Source organism: Aythya marila (assembly GCF_965140915.1).
Source record: "Aythya marila genome assembly, chromosome: 27".
NCBI lineage: Eukaryota > Metazoa > Chordata > Aves > Anseriformes > Anatidae > Aythya > Aythya marila.
The window spans coordinates 1815831-1834857 of NC_139068.1; the positions used below are offsets into that span (position 1 = coordinate 1815831).

Here is a 19027-nt window from a genome sequence, read left to right on the forward strand (position 1 = left end):
GGTTAGGGGGATTTGGGGGGGTTTAGGGGGGTTTGGGGGGGGGAGGCTGAGGCTGGCTGTAGAGGCCGGGGGGGGGCGTTGGGGATGGGGGGGGAAAGTGGGGAAAAGTGGGGGAGGATGAGGGGAAGGGGGGAAATTAAAGGGAAAAATAAAGGGGGTGGAAAGGGGGGGACTGAGGAGGGGAGTTAAGGGGGGAATAGGGAAGATTGAGGGGGATGGAGGGGGGCGAGGAGGGCAAATTGGGGGAATGGAGGGAGAAAATCAGGAGGATGAAGGGGAAATGAGGTGAAGTAAGGGAAAAAATGAGGCGAGTTAAGGGGAAAAAAAATGAGGCGAATTAAGGGGAAAGGGTAAGGCAAGATACGGGAGAATAGGAAAATAGAAATGAAGGGGAAAAAAATAAAAAATGAAAGGGGGGAAATAAAAAATAAATGGGAAAATGACAAATGAAGAGGGAAAAATGAAAACTTAAGAGGGAAAATGAAAATAAAGGGGGAAAATGAAAAATGAAGGGGGAAAAATAAAAAATGAAGGGGGAAAAATAAAAAATAAAGGGGGGGAAATGAAAAATGAAGGGGGATAATTAAAAATAAAGGGTGAGAAATAAAAGATAAAGGGGAAAAATTAAAAAAAGGAGCCCAGGAGGGGCAGCAAGGCTCCGGGAGGACGCGCGGAGGGGACCGGCCCCGCGGCAGCGCGCCCGGGGCGTGCTCCGGAGCCAGGCAAAGTTGCGAGCGGCCCCGAGCGGCGCGGGGGCGCGCTCCCGGCGGCGGAGGCCGGAGCCTTCCCCCGGCTCCGCGGCCCCGGGCCGGGCCGGGCGGTGCCGTCGGGGCCCCGGAGCGGCGGCCGGGGTCGGGAGGCGGAGCGGGGTTGGGGGTGTTTTGGGGGGGGGGGGGGCGAGGCCGCGGGCAGCCCCCGGCCGCCGTCCCCCGCGGGGCCGAGCCGCGGCTGGCGCAGGCAGGGGCCGGGGATTCCCTTTGTGTCGCCGTGCGCGGCCCGCTGCCGCTCTCGCTCTCTAATTAGCCTTGATTAAAGCCTCCCCCGGCCCGCGCCGCCGGCTCTGCGGCGACAACTTCGCGGCTCCGACTTCGCCGGGCTCCGCCTGGGGGGGGGGTTGTGCATAGGGGGCTGCGCGGAGAAAGGGGGGGGGCGCAGCGAGGTGGGGTGCGGGTGTCCCCCCCCCACCATCCCCAAAAAATGCCCGCCTGGACCCCCCCCCCCGGCCGCTGCCCACAAGTTGCCCGTGAACGTGCAGGGTTTTTTTTTTTTTAGGGGTGTTTCGTTCCCTTCGCCGTCTTCTGGCTCCGTCCAAAAAAAAAAAAAATAAATGCGATAATGGTAATAAAAGCGCAAGGAAAGGGAAAGCGACCCAAATCCGCCAGGGCGCGGGGGGGGGGGGGGGGGGGGCTCGCAGCCCCGCCGAGGAGTGTGTGGGGGGGGCGCTCCCCGGCTCTCCCCATGCCCCGCAGCGCCTCGGCCCTGCGAGCCAAAGGGGGTTCCTACATCTTTAAATGGGATGTAATATTTTGGGATGGGCTTTTTTCATCACGTCACTTCATTCCTCGCTCCTTTTTTTTTTTTTTTTTTTTTTTTTTCCTTCTTCTTTTTTTTTTTCTTTTTTTTTTTTTTTTTTCATTTTCTCATTCTTTCTTTCCTCCCTCGCTCCGGTGCCCGTGTCTCGGATGGAGCCGCTTCCCCTCTAACTTCCCCGCTCGCCGCTGCCTGCCTGCAGGCTGGGCGCGGATCGCCCCCCCCACACCCCCCCACCCCTCCTCGCGCCCCCCCCGGGCGAAGATGAGCCTTTTGCTGCTTTAAAACGCTAAAAAAAAAAAAAAAAAAAAAAAAAGCAAAAGCTAAATCAACCCCCCCCCCTCCAAAAAAAAAAAAAAAAAAAAAAAAGCGCTTTATTTTCGAGGGGGGAAAACATTTTTGCTTTTTATTTGATCTTTTTTTATTTTTTTTTTTTTGTTGGTTTTTTTTTTTTGGAAGTTGGACCCTTTTTATTTCCTCCTCGGCCCCCCCTCCCGCGGGGCCGCCCCCCCCTGCCCGGCCGCCCCCCCCCGGGCCCCGCAGAGCCGCGCCGGAGGAGAGAGAGAGAAAAAACGCCCGGACTGCTCCAGCCTCCGAAATGACTCAGTAACTTTTACGCCTCGAGTCTCAGCCCTGCAATTAGCCACTTTCCCAGCACGGCTCGGGATGTATTCGTCTCCTCTCTGCCTGACCCAGGTAACCGGCCCCGCGCCCCCCCAGCCCCCCCCCCCCCCCAACCCAAAAACCCCATAGCGCAAAAGGCTTTTTCCAGGTGCCGCGCAAAAAAAAGAAAAAGAAAATTAGCAGCCCCCCCCCCACCCCCCCCACCTTCCATAAAAATAATCCTGGCAGCCAAAGGGCGGCTTGGGGCTGCACGGGGTGCTCGGAGGAGCTGTGCTTCACTCTTGCTTCCCCCCCCCCTCCTTCCCGCCGCCTATTTTTGGGTGTTTTTTGGGTGTCTCTGGTGCTTTTGGGGTTTTTCTGCCTCTGCTTTCACTTGGGGCTCGGGGGGGGGAGGAAGGTCGCGCTGTGGTTTGTTGCGCTGCGCCCGGAGGTGGGTGGTGTGGGGAAGCCGCTGGGTTTCGGGTCCGGGGGGGACCCGGTGGGGTGCAGCAGGTCGGCGGCTCGGTCGGGGTGGCGGCGGGGGGGTCCGGGGCTGCGGGCTCGGTGTTGCCCGCGCCGCCTCTTTGATAGCGTGAAACTTTTTCCTTCTCGCCCCCCCCCCTCCACCCTCCAAGCGCGGCTGCACATGTTTGTGGGGTGCAAGGAAGGTGCCGGGGGGTGCAACAAGGAAAGGCCGAGGTGGGAGTGGGGGGGGGGGGCACGGGGGTTTTCTCCAAAACCCTCCAAATTTGGGACAACCCGCAAGCGGGCCGTGCCGCGCGCCCGCTCGCGGGCACGAGGGCGGCGGGGCCGCGCAGGGCGGGATATGGGGGCCCCCCCACACCACCGCCACCGCCACCCCCCCGCTCCCCATCCCAACCCGGGGCCACCCCCACGTGCTCGCGGGGCCCTCGAGGGGCAGCGCTGACCCCGCTGCACATGGGGCCGGCGGTGGCACCGCGGGCGATGCCGACGTGGCCCGGTGGCGCACGGGGGGTGGCTGCCGCGGGGGCCTTGCGGCAGGCGAGGGGCTCCCCGAAATCGTACGGGGCTGGGGCGTTCGCGGCCACGCTTCTGCCTGTGCTCTGTCCCTTATCGATCGCTGATATTTATTTGATTATCGAGCAGGCAGCCGGGCCCCGCCGTGTAACCTCTTCCCTGCTGGCAGCCGCCCGTGCGCAGGGTCCGGCCTCGTGCCGCCCTCCCCGCCCCGCCGCCGCGCCCTATGAGCGCTCTGCCGTTCTTTCTTTCTTTATTTATTATTTTTTGAGGGGAGGGGGGTTTTACTGGTGCCAGCCCCCTCCTCACCACCTCCTACCCCCCCCACCCATGCCCGCGCCATGGGCTCGCCACGCTGAGCGCAGCCCCTCCTTGCAGATCTCATCCCCGCGCCGGGCATGGGCAGGATCCGGCCCCACCTTGGGGCATTGGCAGTGGGGGGGGGGACAGGGAATGGGGTTTGTGGTGTGTGTGTGTCCTCCCCCCGCTGAACCCTGCACCCTGCCCAAGGCTGGGCATCGCCGGCACCGCACGTGCCGCGGGGGGAGTCGGGGCAGCCGGGGGCTGCCGTGGCCAGGGGCTGGCAGGGGCATGGCGCGGGTGGGCAGAGCTGGTGCTGAGCGGGTGACCCCGGTGCTGGAGCTCCCAGCTGTGGGCTTGGCTTGGCAAGGGCAGCACCTCGACCCGTCGTCTTCCTTTGCAGTTTTCTTATTCTTTTTTTTTTTTTTTTTCTTTTTTTTCCCCCTTTCTTTCTTGTTCTTTTTCCTATTCTTTGTTATTGTTCTTATTTTATTTTATATTTTCTTTTCTTTTTTATTCTTTTCTTTTTCTTTTCTGTTTTTTTTTTTTTCTCTTTTTCTTTCTTTCCTTTCTCTTTTCCCTCTCTTTTCTGTTATCTCCTTTCTCTTTTCCTTTCTCCTTTCTCTTTTTTTTTTCCCCTCCTCTCCCTCTTTTCTCCTCTCTCCTCTCTCTTTCTTTTCCTCACCCCTTTCTCTCTCACCTTTTCTCTCTTTCTCCTTCCCCCCCCCACCCGTCTCGGTGTTTCCCAGGGCTCCAGCCGCCCCCCTGCCATTCCCACCCGCTCGGCAGAGCCCGATTTTGCCAGCGAAGGGCGCGGGGCCGAGGTGGGAATGGCACGGTCGGGGCTCCGGGAGCCTCCCGCTCGCAGCACCGCGCCGTTCCCAGCGGATCGGGGAAGGGGGGGCCACGTTCCCAACCCCCTGCCCCGCCGCCTTCGCGACGGGGAGGCTGCAGCTCCCCTCTGCCCTAGCGTAGCCTCCGCTTGAATCCGGCCCAGATGGGATCAGACGTCGTCTGCACCTACCGGATCCGGCCCCCGCCGCCCCCCCCGGCCCCGCTGTGCCAGAGCCAAGCCATTCCCATCCCACTCGCTCGGCGGGGAGGCTCTCCCGGGCTCGGGGAGCTGCGGATGGTGATGTGGATACATTGGAACGTGCGCGGGACCCGCCCTGCCTCTGGCTTCGCGCATCTCCCCTCCGACATCGCCGCCGGCTCCCCGAATCCCTCGAGCCCCCCAGGCTCTTGGTGGCCGCTCACAGCCCAGCTTGGGCAGCTCCGAGCCCGGCCACAGCCGGCCCGAGCCCCGGATTCGCGACCCGATGAGGCCAGAATGAGCCTTGGCAAGGGCAGCGGCAGCGACGTGCTCCTGGCTGGGGCCACGGGCGAGCGTCCCGCGGCGAGGAGGGTGACTCGGTGCCCGCTCAGCTGTCTGTCCCCGCTGCGGGACTTCCTCCCCATCCCCCAGCTCACCTCTGTCCCCTCTCAGGGACCGGGCAGGAAACCAAGACGGAGCTGCCCAGATTAGCAGGGAAGCGGCACCGGCATCACGGCCAAGGGCTCCGCGTGCGAGGGCCTCTCCCTGCCCCCAGGGAGCGGGGTCTGGCTGTTGGTGCCCCAAAATAGTCCCAGCACTGCGGACCCGCTGCCGTCCCCGTGCACCCCGTGGGGCTCCCGGTTGAGCCGTTGGGGCGATCCCTGCGTGGGGAGGGATTTACCCAAGTGCTCAGGGAGATTTCCAGGTCTGACGGCCGCTGCGATGCTCCCGCTCGTTTCCTCGCCTCTTGCTTTCCTGCTTTCCTCCAGCCCGTCTGCAGCACCCCGAGCCTGACCCCCCCCAAGCACCCCGAGCTCAGGAGCAAGGTGGGGACATCAGCCCCGGGGCAGCGGTGGGATCTGGGTGCCGCGGCACAGTGCGGGGGCTTGTTCAGCCTCCCCCTGCCGCGCTCCGCCTGAGCCCCTCTCCCCTGCGCCGGGCCCCAGCGCCACGTTTTGCACAGATGCATCCTCGCAGCCCCGTTTTGGCACGGGGAGCGGGACGAGGGCCGTGGGCCCGCACCCCGCAGCAGCACAAACCCCACTGGGTGCCACCCTCAGGACCGTGGACGTGGGGGCCCCGTGGTGCCGCACCGCGAGAGGCGTCGTGGCCACGTGGCCGTGGCTTTTCCTCGTGGTTTCACCCCCCGTCCCATGTGGCCACAGCACCGGCACCGCTCCCGGTCCCCATAGCATGGGGGGGCCTGCACAGTGCCCAGCCACTGCCACCTGCTTGGGCACGTGGCCACCGAGGGGAGCCAGCCCCCCCGGGCACCTCGCACCGGGGCCTTCCCTAAAAGTCCCTTGGAAAACCTTCCAAGGGCAGGTGGTGGCCCCGTGCCTGGCCCTGCTGGGGCTTTTTGGGATTGCTGGGCGAGAGGGGAGCGCGGTGCAGCTGGTGCCGGGGGCTCGCCCCTCCGCCAGTAGCTCCGGCAAACTGGTTTCCAGCCGGGAGCTCAGATCGGCTGCCAAAGCATAGGAGCAGCTCGCCGGGAACGGCGCTGGGAGAGAGGGAAGGTTGCAACACACTTTCAATTCTCCCATCTGCTGAGCATTGTTTGGGAAAAACAATGAGGCCGTTCTTTAAATGCAACCTTCGGGAGAGCCTGGCTTTCCCCGCGAGGCGCCCGCCGTGCTGTGCCCGCCCCGGCCGTGCCCGGGACCTCGCCGCTTCTGCCCTCTCTAATTTTAAATCCCCAGATGGTAAAAATAGATCCCTTTTTAAGAGCGATTTATGAACCCAGCCGCGAGCAGAACAGGAGGACGCAGGGCACTGCTGTGGGCAGGATGAGGCCCTTACTGCTGCGCCAGCCTCCGCGGCATCACCTTGAACTTGGCCGGGGCTGTGCACAATAAATTAGCCGTCCTCCTCCTGCACACCGAGGCGCCCGGCGATAATTCACCCTTCCCGGCAGCTCCGCTCGTCCCTTCTCCCCTGCCGCTTCCTCGAGGAGCCCAAAGCGTGCCCAGCGCCACAGCCACGCGCACACTTGTGCAGGGAGCCTGGAGAAACAAAGCCTGACCCGTGCATCTTCGAGCGAGCAGGGAATTGCTCCGTTTGTTGCCTTCTTTCTCCCCGAGGCCGGGCAGGCTGGGGAAGGATGCTGGGAGCTGTAGTCTGAGCCCTCCAGCCTTGACCTGGCGGCTTTTTCTAGCTTGTGGGAGTCGTTGCAGCGTGGCCAGGGCGCGGGCAGAGCCGAGCTGGCCGCGTGCCCTCGGTTCCCCTTGGCACAGCGCGGCGAAGGGCGTGCGCTGCGGCCCCTCGCTCCCCGGGGAGCGGCCGTGCTGGCCGGGCAGCCCCGGCGCGGATGCCACGGTGGCGGCGAGGGATTCGCGGTGTGCGAGGGTTTTGTTTTCCTGGCCTGAGCTGGGTGCAGCAGGGGGGGGGTCGGGGCTCCGAGCTCTGCATTCAGGCCCTGTTGTACGGCCCTGGGCGCAGCTGATGGCTGCGCAGAGCGTGGTGCAGGCACTTGTGCGTGGGGCTCGGACCCCAGCAATCCGGCTGGGGCTCTGCCAGCAAGGGGAAGCCGAGAGGTCCCTGGGTGCCTGGCACCCTCCTCTCCACGTTAGACACCCATCGTGCACCGGCCACGGTGACATTTGGCATCCACTCACCATTTGCCTGGGTTTTGCATGCAAGCTGAAAAAGGGGCACGGTGTCCCCTGCCTGTGTGGTGATGGAGAGGGGTCCCTGCAGGCTGGGGATGGCCCTGGGGACAGGGACAGCGTGCCCTGCCTGCCCGCCTGCCTTCCCTGCCCTACACCACCCATGCCAACCTTCCCCGTGCCTGGCCCCTGAGGCTTGGTGCCCGTGCCACCGCACGGCTCCCAGGGAGGAGCAGAGCTGCGGGGACAGGGACTGGGACAAACAGAGCTGTGGGGACGGGGATGGCGGCTGCAACAGGGTCCCTTGTTGGCGGGGGAGAAGGAGGGCTGGGGGGGAGGCAAAACAGCTCCGTGCAAGGCTGGCTCGCTGCCTGCCGCCCCCGTCCGTGCTGCGGCTCTTCCTGCACGGGGATGGACGTGACGGCGCGCCTGAGTGGTGCTGAGCACCGCCGAGGGGGCTGAGCGCTTGGGGAGGCAAGGGGTATCTGTGTCCCCCACCCCTGTGCCCAGGCTGTTGGGGGGGGTAAGGGCAGGTCCCCGGGTACGTGAGCAGCACGAGGGTGCAATTTGCACCTTGCGGACCCTCAGGGTGGGGATTTCTCCTGCGGCACCCCGGGGTGCGCCGGGCAGGTCGGGGCAGGGCGGAGGAGCCCGCGCGCTGCCCAAAGGCGTCGGGGAGCAGCTGGGGCCTCGACGGCTGCTCGGCTTTGTTGGGTAGGGCCAGCGCCGCGTGGCATCGCCGGTGACATCCCCACAATGTGGCCCGGGGGGGGGGTCCGACACCGAGCCAGTGCTGAGGGGTGCACAGCATCACGGCAGGGCGGTGCCCAGCGCCAAACCTTTGTGGGGTTCGGGTACCAGAGCGTTTTGGAGGGTTTGGATGCCCCAAATTAGCACCAGCAAGAGCCTGAGCTCCCCTGGGGAGGGAAGGCGGAGGGATGGGGATGCAGGGGGTACCCAGGGGCATCCTGCTGCTGGGTCCCAGCTTGCAGCGGGCGCGCGGCCGGGCTCGCCATCCGTCATGTCGGCCCCGGGCAGGCATCCCCCGCGGCCGCGCCGCACCGTGCCAGCTTGGCCAGCGCCCAGCGCCCTGCACCGCCGCCAAGCCCCGGCGCTTCCCAAGTCCTGGAGAGGAGCTGGGAAAGGATCCCGCTGCCCAGGTGCAGGGACCACGGGCCAGGCCGTGCCAAGGATTGATTTCTCGGTTAACTCGCCGCTGCTTTAAAAGCGCATTAATCCTGCCGTCACCTGCCAGCAGCCATCCATAATCAGCATTTTGGGCAAAATCCCCAGCTTCAGGCTGCTTTATGCTGGGCATTCCCCTCCCAGCCACCTTGTCCTGGCCAAGATGCCAGGAGGGGCCGGGCAGCGCTGCCTGGCACGGGAGCGCCAGGATCCGGCCCTCCTGCTGACCCCTCTTCCCCAGCTGCCTTTCAGGCCCCAGGAGTTTGTCCGAGTTCGTGGACTTTTTTTTTTTTTTTTTTTTTTTGCAAAAAGGGTTTTTATTGTGTTTCTTAAGACATTTTTGTTCTCCTTGCAAAGGGCCCCTGCATTCCCTTCGCGGAGAAAACGGTATTTGACCGGCCGTTGTCCAAAAAAAACCCCCAACATGTTTCTGATCACTAAAACCCAAGAAATATTTTTACTTTCAAAGGGAAAAAAAAAAAAAAAAGAGAGAGAGAGAGAGAGAGAGGGAGAGAGAGAAATGTTGATTTTCCACCCAGACGTTTCCCCTTTCCCCGAAACGAGAGGCGCCGCTCCCCGCTCGCTCCCTCGGCGATGCCCCCGCGCCGGCGGCTCCCACCTTGCGGCAGCGCGGCGGCTGCCGGGGAGGATGGAGAGCGCTGGTGCTGTGCCAGCTCCCCCGGGAGCCACCCGGCACAGCCGGGCGCTGCGTCCCACGGCTGCACGGCTGGAGCCGGGATCTGCCTTTCCTTCTTCCCCCCCCCCCAATCCTGCAGTCCCCTGGTTGCTGCCCTGCGACTCGGGAAAGTGAGACAGCGAGAGCCGTAACATGAGCCGCGCCGCGCTGCGAAATCTCCTTTAGTAACCTGTGCGCCAGGACAGGCGAGCGGCGCGGGGTGAATACAAATGAAGCCGCGCCGAGGAGAAAAGTGCAGAGTAAAGGGTTTTGGATGGAAATGGCATCGCAGGAGAAAGAGAAGCCGAGTGCGCGCGGATGCCGGAGCGTGTGCGTGCCCGCCGGCACGCGTGGGCATGCGAGGGTGCGCGCATGGGTGCGCACGTGTGGCACAGGGGGTGCAGCGGGGTGACCGTCACCCTGCAGCGGGGTCGGCGTGGCCGAGGGGAACCGCTCCTCTTCCTCCCCGAAACACACGCTGCGGATCAAAGGCTCTGGAGGGAGGAGAGACGGGGCCTGTGCGAGCAGAGCCCCTGGCTGCACGCCACCCCACCTTCCCGCTCCTCTCCCTGGAGAGTTTGTTAAACAAATTTCTCTAATTGCACAAGCCAAGGAGTTTGTCGTCGGAAAGAAAAAAAAAAAAAAAAAAAAAAAAAGCTGGGGAAATTCCCCTCCGCTCGGCCACCCCTTCCCCGGCCCTGCGGCTGCAGACGCTTCGCAGGCATGCAGCACGTTTCTGCTCCGCGGGGAGGCTCCGACCCCGCTGCCGGGGTGTCCTCAGGTCACCCGGGGCTGCGCGGGGACGGCCCCCGCTCATCAGCTGCAGCACGGGCTGGGAGCCTGGGCCCTCGGCACCCAGCACCCCGCTGCCCCCCGGCTGCGGCCATCGCTTCGCGGAGCTCCCCCAGCGCACAGGGGGCTTTTGCGAGCTGCCCATGTGCAGCCTTTGAAATCGAAACCTGGCGGTGGAGCGAGCGTGTCAAGGGATAAAAGCTTCGGCTCTGCGACGGCTTTAATCTCTTTACCAGGTCTGGGCTCTGCCGGCGGCCGGACCAATAAGGGAAGGTGCAGGGCCGGGCACTGCCGGGCTCCCGGTTAGGTCATTGCTATAGATAGCCTGCAGCACCCTACATGTGCAGGATCCGAGCGTCGCCTCGGCCAGCTCCGCCGGCAGCCCTGCAGGGCTCCCCGAAATGAGCAGAGCCCCGGGGAACGCATCGGGCACCGCGCTGGTGCTGCCGGGGATCCTGCGCCCATGGGCGTGCGCAGCCCTGCTGCAGGGTCCTGCACCCCTGGGTTCCTGGGGCCACTTTTCCTTTTGTTTCATACCACGTTTCCTTATGCAGATACTCTCGAGCAAAAGCCACGCTGGGGGCTGTGGCAGACATCCCTGCAGCAGGGTGCTGAGGGCACCCGTGGGTGCTGTGCAAAACCCCGCTGCCCCGCGCGCCAGGAACGGGTGCAGGCAGGCTTGGTTGTAGGATGGGGCCACGCATCCCCCTCCACCCAGCTCCTCTGGGAGCACAAAGCTGGGGCTTTGCCCCCCGCAACCCCACAGCCCCGTGCGTGGCCCCGCTCCCCACGGCGGGTGCTGGCACCGACGGCCCCGGGTGCCCCGCGGGTGCCTGGAGCCACACGGGGCGGCGCGCCGGAGTGCCGGGGTGGCTGGGGAAGGCGTTGTCGATGCGGGCACTAAAAATAGAGTCATACTGGGATCTTAATGGGACTTTGTGGGAAACCTGGAAACATTTTCTCATCCCTGTAAATGAGTCCAGATGCATTAGCGATGACTGCATCGCATCCTGAGGTACCGCCGGAGGAAACCGGGACGCACTCACGAGCCTCCTCGCCTTGCGGTGGTGAATTGGGCAGGCAGGGAACTCGCCGGCGGCACCGCCGTGGCCTCGCCGTGTCCTGCTCGGGGTCGGTGCAGGGGCTGGGTGCTGTGGGAAGCCCAGCGCCAGCAGGATGGGTGCGCTGCCTTCCCCGGGGCTTCTGCACCACACAGCGCTGAGTGCCCAGCACGTGGGCGCACACGTGCGGCGGGGAGCGTGCAAGCTTGCACGCCTGCCTGTGCTGGTAGCGGCTGTGCGACGACGTGCCCCCTCACCTTGGGGTTCCCAAAGCCCCCGCGTGGGGTGGGCAAGGTGACACGTGGGGACGCCAGCCCGTGCCACCCCAGTCCCAGGGTGCTTGGAGGCACCGCGCTGCTGCGGCTGGCAGCACTGCTCCCTGCGGACACCCGACATGCCCCGCGCCGCGGAACCCGGCCCACGTGGGGTTTCCATCCGTTCCCCTTGGGCACTGGACCTGGTGGCGGGGACCTTGGCTCCCGAAGTGCCCGGCCCCGCTCGGGGACCTTGGACTCCTGCGAGCGATGGCTCCCGGCGGCCTTACTGGGCTCGGGGCCAGGCTGGGCAGGTGGCCCAGGGCCGGTGGCTCGTGGGCTCCACGTCACGAGGCCGGCTGGCACTGCCGGCTCGGCGGTGTGGCAGTGTCACTTAGTGGTGACAGCGGTGTCCCGGGAGGCAAGGACCCGTCGGTGCCAGGGATGTGCCTGGCTGTGCTTGCCGTGCTGAGCTGACCGCCCTCGGGCCACGCCGTCCCTTCGGGGATCCTCTCAGTATCCGTGGGAGAGCCGTGCCCCCACCTCGGTGCCTCAGTTTCCCCACCTCCACAGGCAGCGTCTGCCTTGCGAGGCAAACACTTGTGCCCCAAACACCGTGGCAGCCCTGTCCCCAGGCTGCTGGCCAGCGTCCCCAGCCCGCGGGATGACACGCAGGAGCTGAAGCTGAGCACGGCCAGATGGGACGCAGGCAATGGGGGGGGCACGGGGGGGCCGTGAACTCTTCACCGCGGCCAAATCCTCCTGCGAGGTCGCCGGCTGCGCTGCGAAAGGCCGGGGTTATTTTTAAACAGTGACTTGCTGCCAGCCCACGGGGCTGGATTTGCAGGGGGGTGGGACGACACAATGCCACCATCCCAGCCATGGGCACCCTGGGGGGGGGGCCCGGTGCTGGGCTGGGTCGGTTGCAGCCACGGGGGCAGTTTTGGGGTGCCGTGCGCCTGTCTGTGCGGCTTCTGCGCTCCCGTTGCGTGGGTTGTGCTGCCCAATTCAGGGGTCCCGGACCCTCTGGTGACCCCCCCTGCACTGCAGGCACCCCCCAGGTGGGAGTTGCCCCCCCCAAGCCCCCTTTGCACCCCCCCACCTTTAATGGTGCCGGAGGGCAGAGGAATTAATCCCTCTCGGAAAGGCCAGGACGGAGCAAGCAGGGCTAAAAATACGTCAGGAGGGAAATAAAACCTCCTGCGTCAGGGGCTAAAGCCGGGCTCAGAGCCCTGGGCTCGACCTGTGCTGCCCGGGGGGGGCACAGGGGATGCTGGGGGGGCTGGCACGGCTCCCTCGCCCCAACACATGTTCCCCTGCACCACGCTGCCAGCCCCGGGGCCTCTCCTCTGCCTCAGTTTCCCTCTGCGCAGGCGGCGGTGCCAGCTCGGGCTGCGAGCTGCCACCATCCTGGTGACACATCCCAGGTGCCACCAGGGGAATTGGGGTGGAGGGGGGGCTCCAGCACTGTCCCGGCTGACGCAGGGCCGGGCGGAGGAGCTGGCAGGGCCGGGGCTTGCTGGCAACCTTTTTTTTTTCCAGTTCCATAAAACATTTCCCTTCCTCGCAGCCCCAGGGGGGGTCGGCCGGGAAGCCACGTGGCTCCAGCACTGCCAGCTGCGGGGCACCTCTTGGGGCTGGGGGACATCTTCTTGGCCCTTTCCCCCTACCCAGTGCTGCTTCCCGGGCCCCTGTGGGCACCGTGCCTCAGTTTCCCCATTCCCATCCTTGGGGGCAGGCTGGGTCACCCCGGGGAGGCGGCTGAGCCGTCGGCTCCTGCACCCCGAGGGGAACGGGGGCACCTGGGGAAACGGCAGCGCGGGGCGAGCTGAGCACGTCGGCACGTCCGCAGGGAGGCAGCGAGCGGCCTCAGGTGCCCCCCCACCGCATTCCCCTCCCCAGCTCCCTCCTGGCTCTGTCCCCGGGGCACCCTTGCCCCATCCCTGCACCCTGCACCCTGATCTTCCCTGCTCGGGGAGGATTGAGCGAGGTTGGGGTGGTGCCGGCGGCGAGGGCGCACGCGGGGAGACCGGAGGCAGGGTGGGGCTGGGGGCGCACGCTGCACCCACGGGTGCCCCTCACCCCCAGGATGCAGGGCTGATGGGGAGGGAGCTCAAAACCCCCACCAGCCCCTCCGTCCTGGGGAGACCCCCCCCAAAGCCTCAGCCCACCTGGGCCTCCCTCGGCTTCCCCGCGGTGCTGCCTCCCCGGGGAGGGCTGCGCAAGCTGGCGCCGGCCCAGGCAGCGCTGGCACCTGAGCCCCGGGCTGCAAAGAGAGCTGCTTTTCTTCCTGCTGTTTTCCAAAGCAACTGGCAAGTTCGCTGCCTGCCGCGGCCTCCCGTGACCCGGGGAAGCCGCCTCGGCGAGCTCCCGGCTGCCGCTTGCAGCCCCGCGCCACCTGCGCCGGCATCGCCTCCCGCCCCGGCACGTAGGCGCGGGCGGGCACCGGCACCGCTCGGGGGCTGCCGCAGCCTGGGGGGGCCAGGAGGGGGGTGGCAGGGCTGGGGTGTGCAGGGTTCAAAGGAGGTGCCGGGGTGTTCTGAGGTGGTGGCGGGGTGTTTTGGGGCGCTGGCGGTGGCGCGCACAGGGCTGGGGCGCGCGCTGGGTGCGGTAGTTATCCAGGCTGCAGCATCCCGGGCTGATCCTGCCAGGCGCTGAGCACCGAGGTGGTTACTGAAGGGGGAGAGCCTCTCTCTGCCCGTGTACCGTTTGTGGCTGAGCCTCTTTCTGCATCCATCCCACCCTCCGAACCGGGTGGCCGCGTCCAGACCCCGCTTTGGGTACGGTCCAGCCCTTGAGCCCCGACGTTTTCAGCTGTGGGGAGAAAGGCAGCGGGGCTCTGTGATGGGGAGCTGCTGGGAGGTGGCACCGTGCCCTGCCCGGGGCCCTGGCGTGGGCTGCGAGGGGTTTTGCAAGCATGGGGCTGGGTCGTCCCCACCCCGACTAAGGGGGAGCTGGGGACAGCGGGGCCGTCACAGCCTGTTCTGCCCCACGGCACCTCCATGGACGGTGCGCGCGGGGGTGGCGGCACAGCTCGTACCATCCCTGGGAGCGTTGGCTGCCACCGTGCGCCCGTCCCCCACCTGGGGTGGCACCAAGGGGCTCGGAGGGGCACCCTGGGACTACACATGGAGGAGCTGGAGGGGGCTCGGACCACGTGTAGGACCTGCTGTGCACCCACTCGTGTTCCCTGCTGTCCCTTGTGGGGTCCCTGCGGGGTGCAGCAGTGCAGGGACATCCCTCCTCCATCCCGGCTTGGTCTGTGCTCCCCAGGAGGGTGCCCATCCCCGCAGCCCCCACGGGTGAGACAGGGCTGATTTCGGGGTGCACCCCAAGGTGCCACCATGGGGACCCCCCATCTGGGCCATTTCGGGGTCCACACCACAGGGACAGGGATGGCCAAGGGGTGGGGACAGCGCGTCCAATCCCTCCTCTCCCACTGGCCCCGCTCGGTGAATGCTTCCAACCTTTGTCTCTAGCCCCTGTTTGTTTTTTTATGGCATTTTTGGGTGGCGTTCCTTCATGTGGCAGCGGGGCCGAATGCTCAGAGCTGTGTTGCCTGGCGTGCCTCAGTTTCCCTCCCGGCCACGCACCTGCGCCGGCAGCGCCGCGAGGCCTCGCCAGGACGTGCAGAGCCGGCCGGGAAGCTCGGCCACACCGTGCCGGAGAGCAGCAAAAATTATGAATAAGCTCTTGTTAATAAATACTTTATGATGAATCCAAATAGATTTCCTCCTCTGGAGCAATTATTGTAAAATGGGCTCTAATATGTTGCAGGGACGGCCCCGAGAAAGGTTGGGTGCATTTCAGGGACTAAGTGCCTTCCTTCAATACCCTCTAATGAGCACTTTGAAATCATTTGCATCTGTCTCGGCAACAGGTCTCATTACCAGGTTAACTTATTACCGAGAGCCGTTTCTGCGAACAGTTAATAAGCGGCTACCGGAGGCTCTGCGCGTACGAGCGGGGGCTGCGGGAGCGCACACCGCCCGCGCCCACGGCGTCCGCGTGCCGGGGAGCGGGGAAACCGAGCCCGACAGCGGGGAGCATCTCCTGGTCTGCGCTGGGGATTTGCATAGAAGTCAGGCTCGGGATTTTCGGGGTGAGGGGAGAGCGTGGTGCATCCCCCCGGCTCGTCCCGAGCGCGGCGGGTCCCCGCCGGGCAGGCGGGCACGGCGCGGAGCACCCAGCGTGCCAGCCCCTGCCCGGGCTCGTCCGGCCCCGGGGATCGGGAGCTGGCAGGAGCGGAGACCGTCGGAGCCGGCAGCATTTTTGAGGTGTGTGGTTGGCTGGCGGAGAGGCTGAGCATCCTTTAATAAAATAAACGCTGTGTGGTCTCCGCAGGGCCGAGATGCCGCGAGGGCGCCCCGCACCTCTCCGCACCCGCGGCGCGATCGGCTTCCCGCTGCCCCCAGGGCTGGGGGTCACACCGGTGGGGAGCAAAACCCACGGCCGAGGTGACCGTCCGTCCCGTCCCGTCCGTCCCGTCCCATCCCATCCCGTTCCCCTCCTCCTCCCCCATGAAAACTGCTCGGGAATTTCCTGAGGAAACGTTTTTTCATTGGAAAATTCAGGCTGCCTCGCAGAGCCCGACCTGTTTGGACAAGGCGCTCATGCAAAGGAGCCTTGGAGGCTCGGCCAGCCCGTGCCACGGAGCCCGATGCCGCAGTGCCCGGTGCTGCAGTGCCCCATGCCAGGGTGCCCGATGCCACGGTGCCCGTGCCGCGATGCTTGGCGTGCAGCGGAGGAATTGCCCACCCTGGCTGTGTGCAGGAGGGGCTGCTCACCCCTGTGCCATCCCCGGCAGGTCCCCTTCTGTCCCCAGGTGGAAGGCACCCACCACGGCCACGCAGCCGGGGTGCAGAGCCACGAGGACGGGCAGGAGCATGGGGAGAGGCAGCGCCCCGGCTGTGCCCCCCCAGGCTGCGGGAGCTGATCCCAGCACGGCGTGCCCAGCGCCTCGCAGAGCATCCGTTTGTCCTTCCCCTCCCTGCCCCACGGCAGGACGGACACTGGGACGGAGACGGGGTTAGCCCGTGCCTCAGTTTCCCCTCCCAGCCCGACCTCCCCCAGCCCAGAAGGGCAGCACGGAGGGGGCCGGGTGCCAGCAGCACCCCGACATGGGCGGCTCCACCCCAGGTCGCGGGGCTTTACAAGCCCGGGCTGGAAGGGGCCCAAGAACAGGCTCTGCTGCCAGATTCCCGGCCGGAAATGCCCCGAGAACAGCCTTGTCTGTGGTATTGCAGCATGTCTCTGCTTCCCAGCCCAGCAAATGAAAAACAACAGGAGGAAAAGTTAACCAGCCCTTTGCCGGCGCTGCGCCGTGCTGCGGGTGCCGGGGATGGGTGGGTTTGGGGGGGGGGTGGCACGGGTGCTTTTTTCGGGGGGTGCAGCACCGTGATGGAGAGCGTTATGGGGCTGGCAGCGCTGGGGACAAGCAGGCAGAAAGCGCTTCCCTGCCACCACGTCCCATGGCAAAGCTTGGGGTGGACCCGACCGGCATCACCCAGGGTGGGGGACACCCGTGCACGGTGCCTGCGGGCACGGGGACAGTCCCCAGCCCTGCTGGCGTGTCCCCTGGGCTGGGGGACGAGCGAGAGCAGCGGGGACTTAGGAGACCACGGCTGCAACTGTGGTGTCCCCGAGCCGTCCCCTGCCACCTCCGTGCCCGGCTTTGGGGCCGTGGCTCCCTGCTGGGCAGGCAGCGAGCCCCCTCCGGCTGTCCCCGTGCCCCCGGCTGGCCTCGCCTGGCCCCGCTAAAGCGGCTTAGCGCGGTGCCGCATCTCCGCGCGAGATAAGCCGGGCGGGAGGGAAAGTTGGCCAGGGGCTGATCGGCTTTGGGTTCGGCTCCCGGCTCGCCGTAATCCTGCTGCGGTGCCCGCGGGGGTGAAGGGGGGGCCCCACCACAGCTCCGGGGGCCCCAAGGGCGGTGGGGTGGCCGCTCGTCCCGTGGCCTCGTGGCGAGGGCGAGCAGCACCCGAGGCGCTGCCTCCACGGTCCCTGTGCGGTGTCCCCGGGGTGTCACTGCCCACCGCGAGGGGACAGCGGCTCGGTGCCCTCCGGCCGGCCCTGCCACCGGCTGCCCGGGGAGGGTGGCGGGGCCGGGGTCTGGCAGCAATTTGTAGGGCTCGCCCGAATAACCGGCCACCAAGGAAGATCAGCCGCCCACCGCCCCAGCCAAGTATTGTTTTTGGAACTCGCTGCTTCTTTTTTCGGCTCCTGTCTTACTTTTCTTTGACCTTCTTCCCTGATTTAAGACACATGCCCAGCCCTTGCCCAGCTGCACTGAATTAGCGGCTGCTGCTGGGGAGGGAACCAGACCCTGCGGCCGTGTGGGGCTGTGGACGCCCCAGGAGCAGCCAGCAGGGACGGCTCCATGGGCAGGATGAGTCCCCTGGGCAGGGATGGATCCCCTGGGCAGGATGAGATCCCATGGGCAGGGATGGATCCCATGGGCAGGGATGGATCCCATGGGCAGGATGGATCCCCGGGGTTGGGGTGGGTCCCTGCAGGCAGGGTGGGTCCACGTGGCAGAGCTATCCCCCAGCAAGGACGGGTCCCCGTGGTCAGGATGTGTCCCCCAGCAAGGATGGGTCCTTCTGGGCTGTGAGGGGACACCCGCCGGGGTCACAGCTCCGGCGACGCTGCTGGGGTCGGTGGGGGATAAAACAGGTCTGGAGTGGGGGCCTTCAGCTTCCAGGCGGTGCTGTGCTGGGAAATTTTGGGGTCTGTGCTTGAGGGAACTTCTGGGGATTGGTGGAGCCGTGCTGGTCGTTACTGGGATCTGTGCAAGGGGACCAGCAGGGTCTGGGATCCAGGGGGGGACATCAGGGGCTGTGCTGGGGGCTGTGAGCGGGGTCTGTGTGGGGCTGCTCTGGGGCTGTGCTGGGGCCATGTGGGAGCCCCAGCAGGGACGGTTGGTGCCGGGAGGGGACAGCGGGGTCGCCTGGGGACAGGGCTGCTTTGGCACGGCACCGCTGTCCACAGCCTGCAGCGGGGGCTCCGTCCTTGCACCGATCCTGCCCAGGTGTGGGTCCCTCTCCCTGCAGCCCCCCCGGCCGTGTTCCCAACCCCCCAGCCCAGGCGTGGGGCTGCGGCGTGGTGCTGGGCTCAGTCCCGCAGTGAGGGGCCCTGCGGGCCAAACCCTGCCCTCGGGGACGCGCGTTGTTGCTTCCGCCCCGGCTGTGCACCACGGGGCTGCTTCGCCCTCGCCCTGCCCTCAGCTGTGCCGCCACGATCCGGCTGGGGGAGGGAGTGAGAAAACGAGGGAAAAAAAAGGCTTTTGGAAGGCTTGGAGCTATGGTGGCGGGCAGGCGGAGGCCAGTTTGCACCCTCCCTAAAGCCAACCCCACTTCTCGCAGCCCTCTCCATGCCCGCGCCCGCTTGCTCCGTGCCAGGTCCCCCCACGGCACCCGCAGGGCCGGATCCTGCCCGGGGCTGCTCTTTGGGGCACGGGGCCGTTTTCCCAACGCAACCCCTCCTCAACCCAACCACCCCGAGGCACCGGGGAGCCCGGCCGCGTTGATTTTCCAGCGCCGAGCCCCGCCGGGAGGGCTCCCGACACCTCACTGTGCCCCGTGCGTGTGTCCCCCCCGTCCCCCCCCTTCCCCAGCCCCAGCCAGGAAGCACGGATTTTTTCCGAACTGGGAAAATCGGATGCGGGAAGGAGGGGCCGGGGAGATGGATGCACTTTCCTTGTTTTCTTTCGGGGACGGCCTCATCCAGCAGCCAAGTGGAAAAAGACAGTCAGAGCACGCATTGCTCACTGGGCCGCCCGCCAGCAGCCGGGCTGGCCAGAACTGGGGCAAACTGGGGGGAGTTTCCTCGGTCCGGAGGGAGCGGGGAGCACCGTGGCACCCGCGGCCCGTGCGGCGCCCGCCTCGGGTGCCACCCCGGGGTGCTGGGGACCCGACCCGGGTGGCTGGGGCGGCTGCTGGGCACCCGGCGCGGCTGGGTGCGATGTCAGGCGGGATTTCTGCGCCTGTCGG

General features: G+C 65.9%; 1 protein-coding gene across 3 annotated transcripts in view; it reads left to right on the forward strand.

Moving 5' to 3' along the window:
• Window positions 1–1899: 1899 nt before the first annotated feature.
• The window catches only part of NFIC (nuclear factor I C), a 40428-nt gene continuing 23300 nt past the window's right edge, over window positions 1900–19027 (forward strand). The window contains exon 1 of one of the 3 annotated variants that reach the window (XM_082779935.1): window positions 1900–2226. In XM_082779935.1, coding sequence (XP_082636061.1) covers window positions 2197–2226 — 30 coding nt within the window. In that variant the 5' untranslated portion in view covers window positions 1900–2196. The remainder of the gene's footprint in view (window positions 2227–19027) is intronic. The other 2 variants (XM_082779936.1, XM_082779937.1) reach the window with 2 other exon arrangements.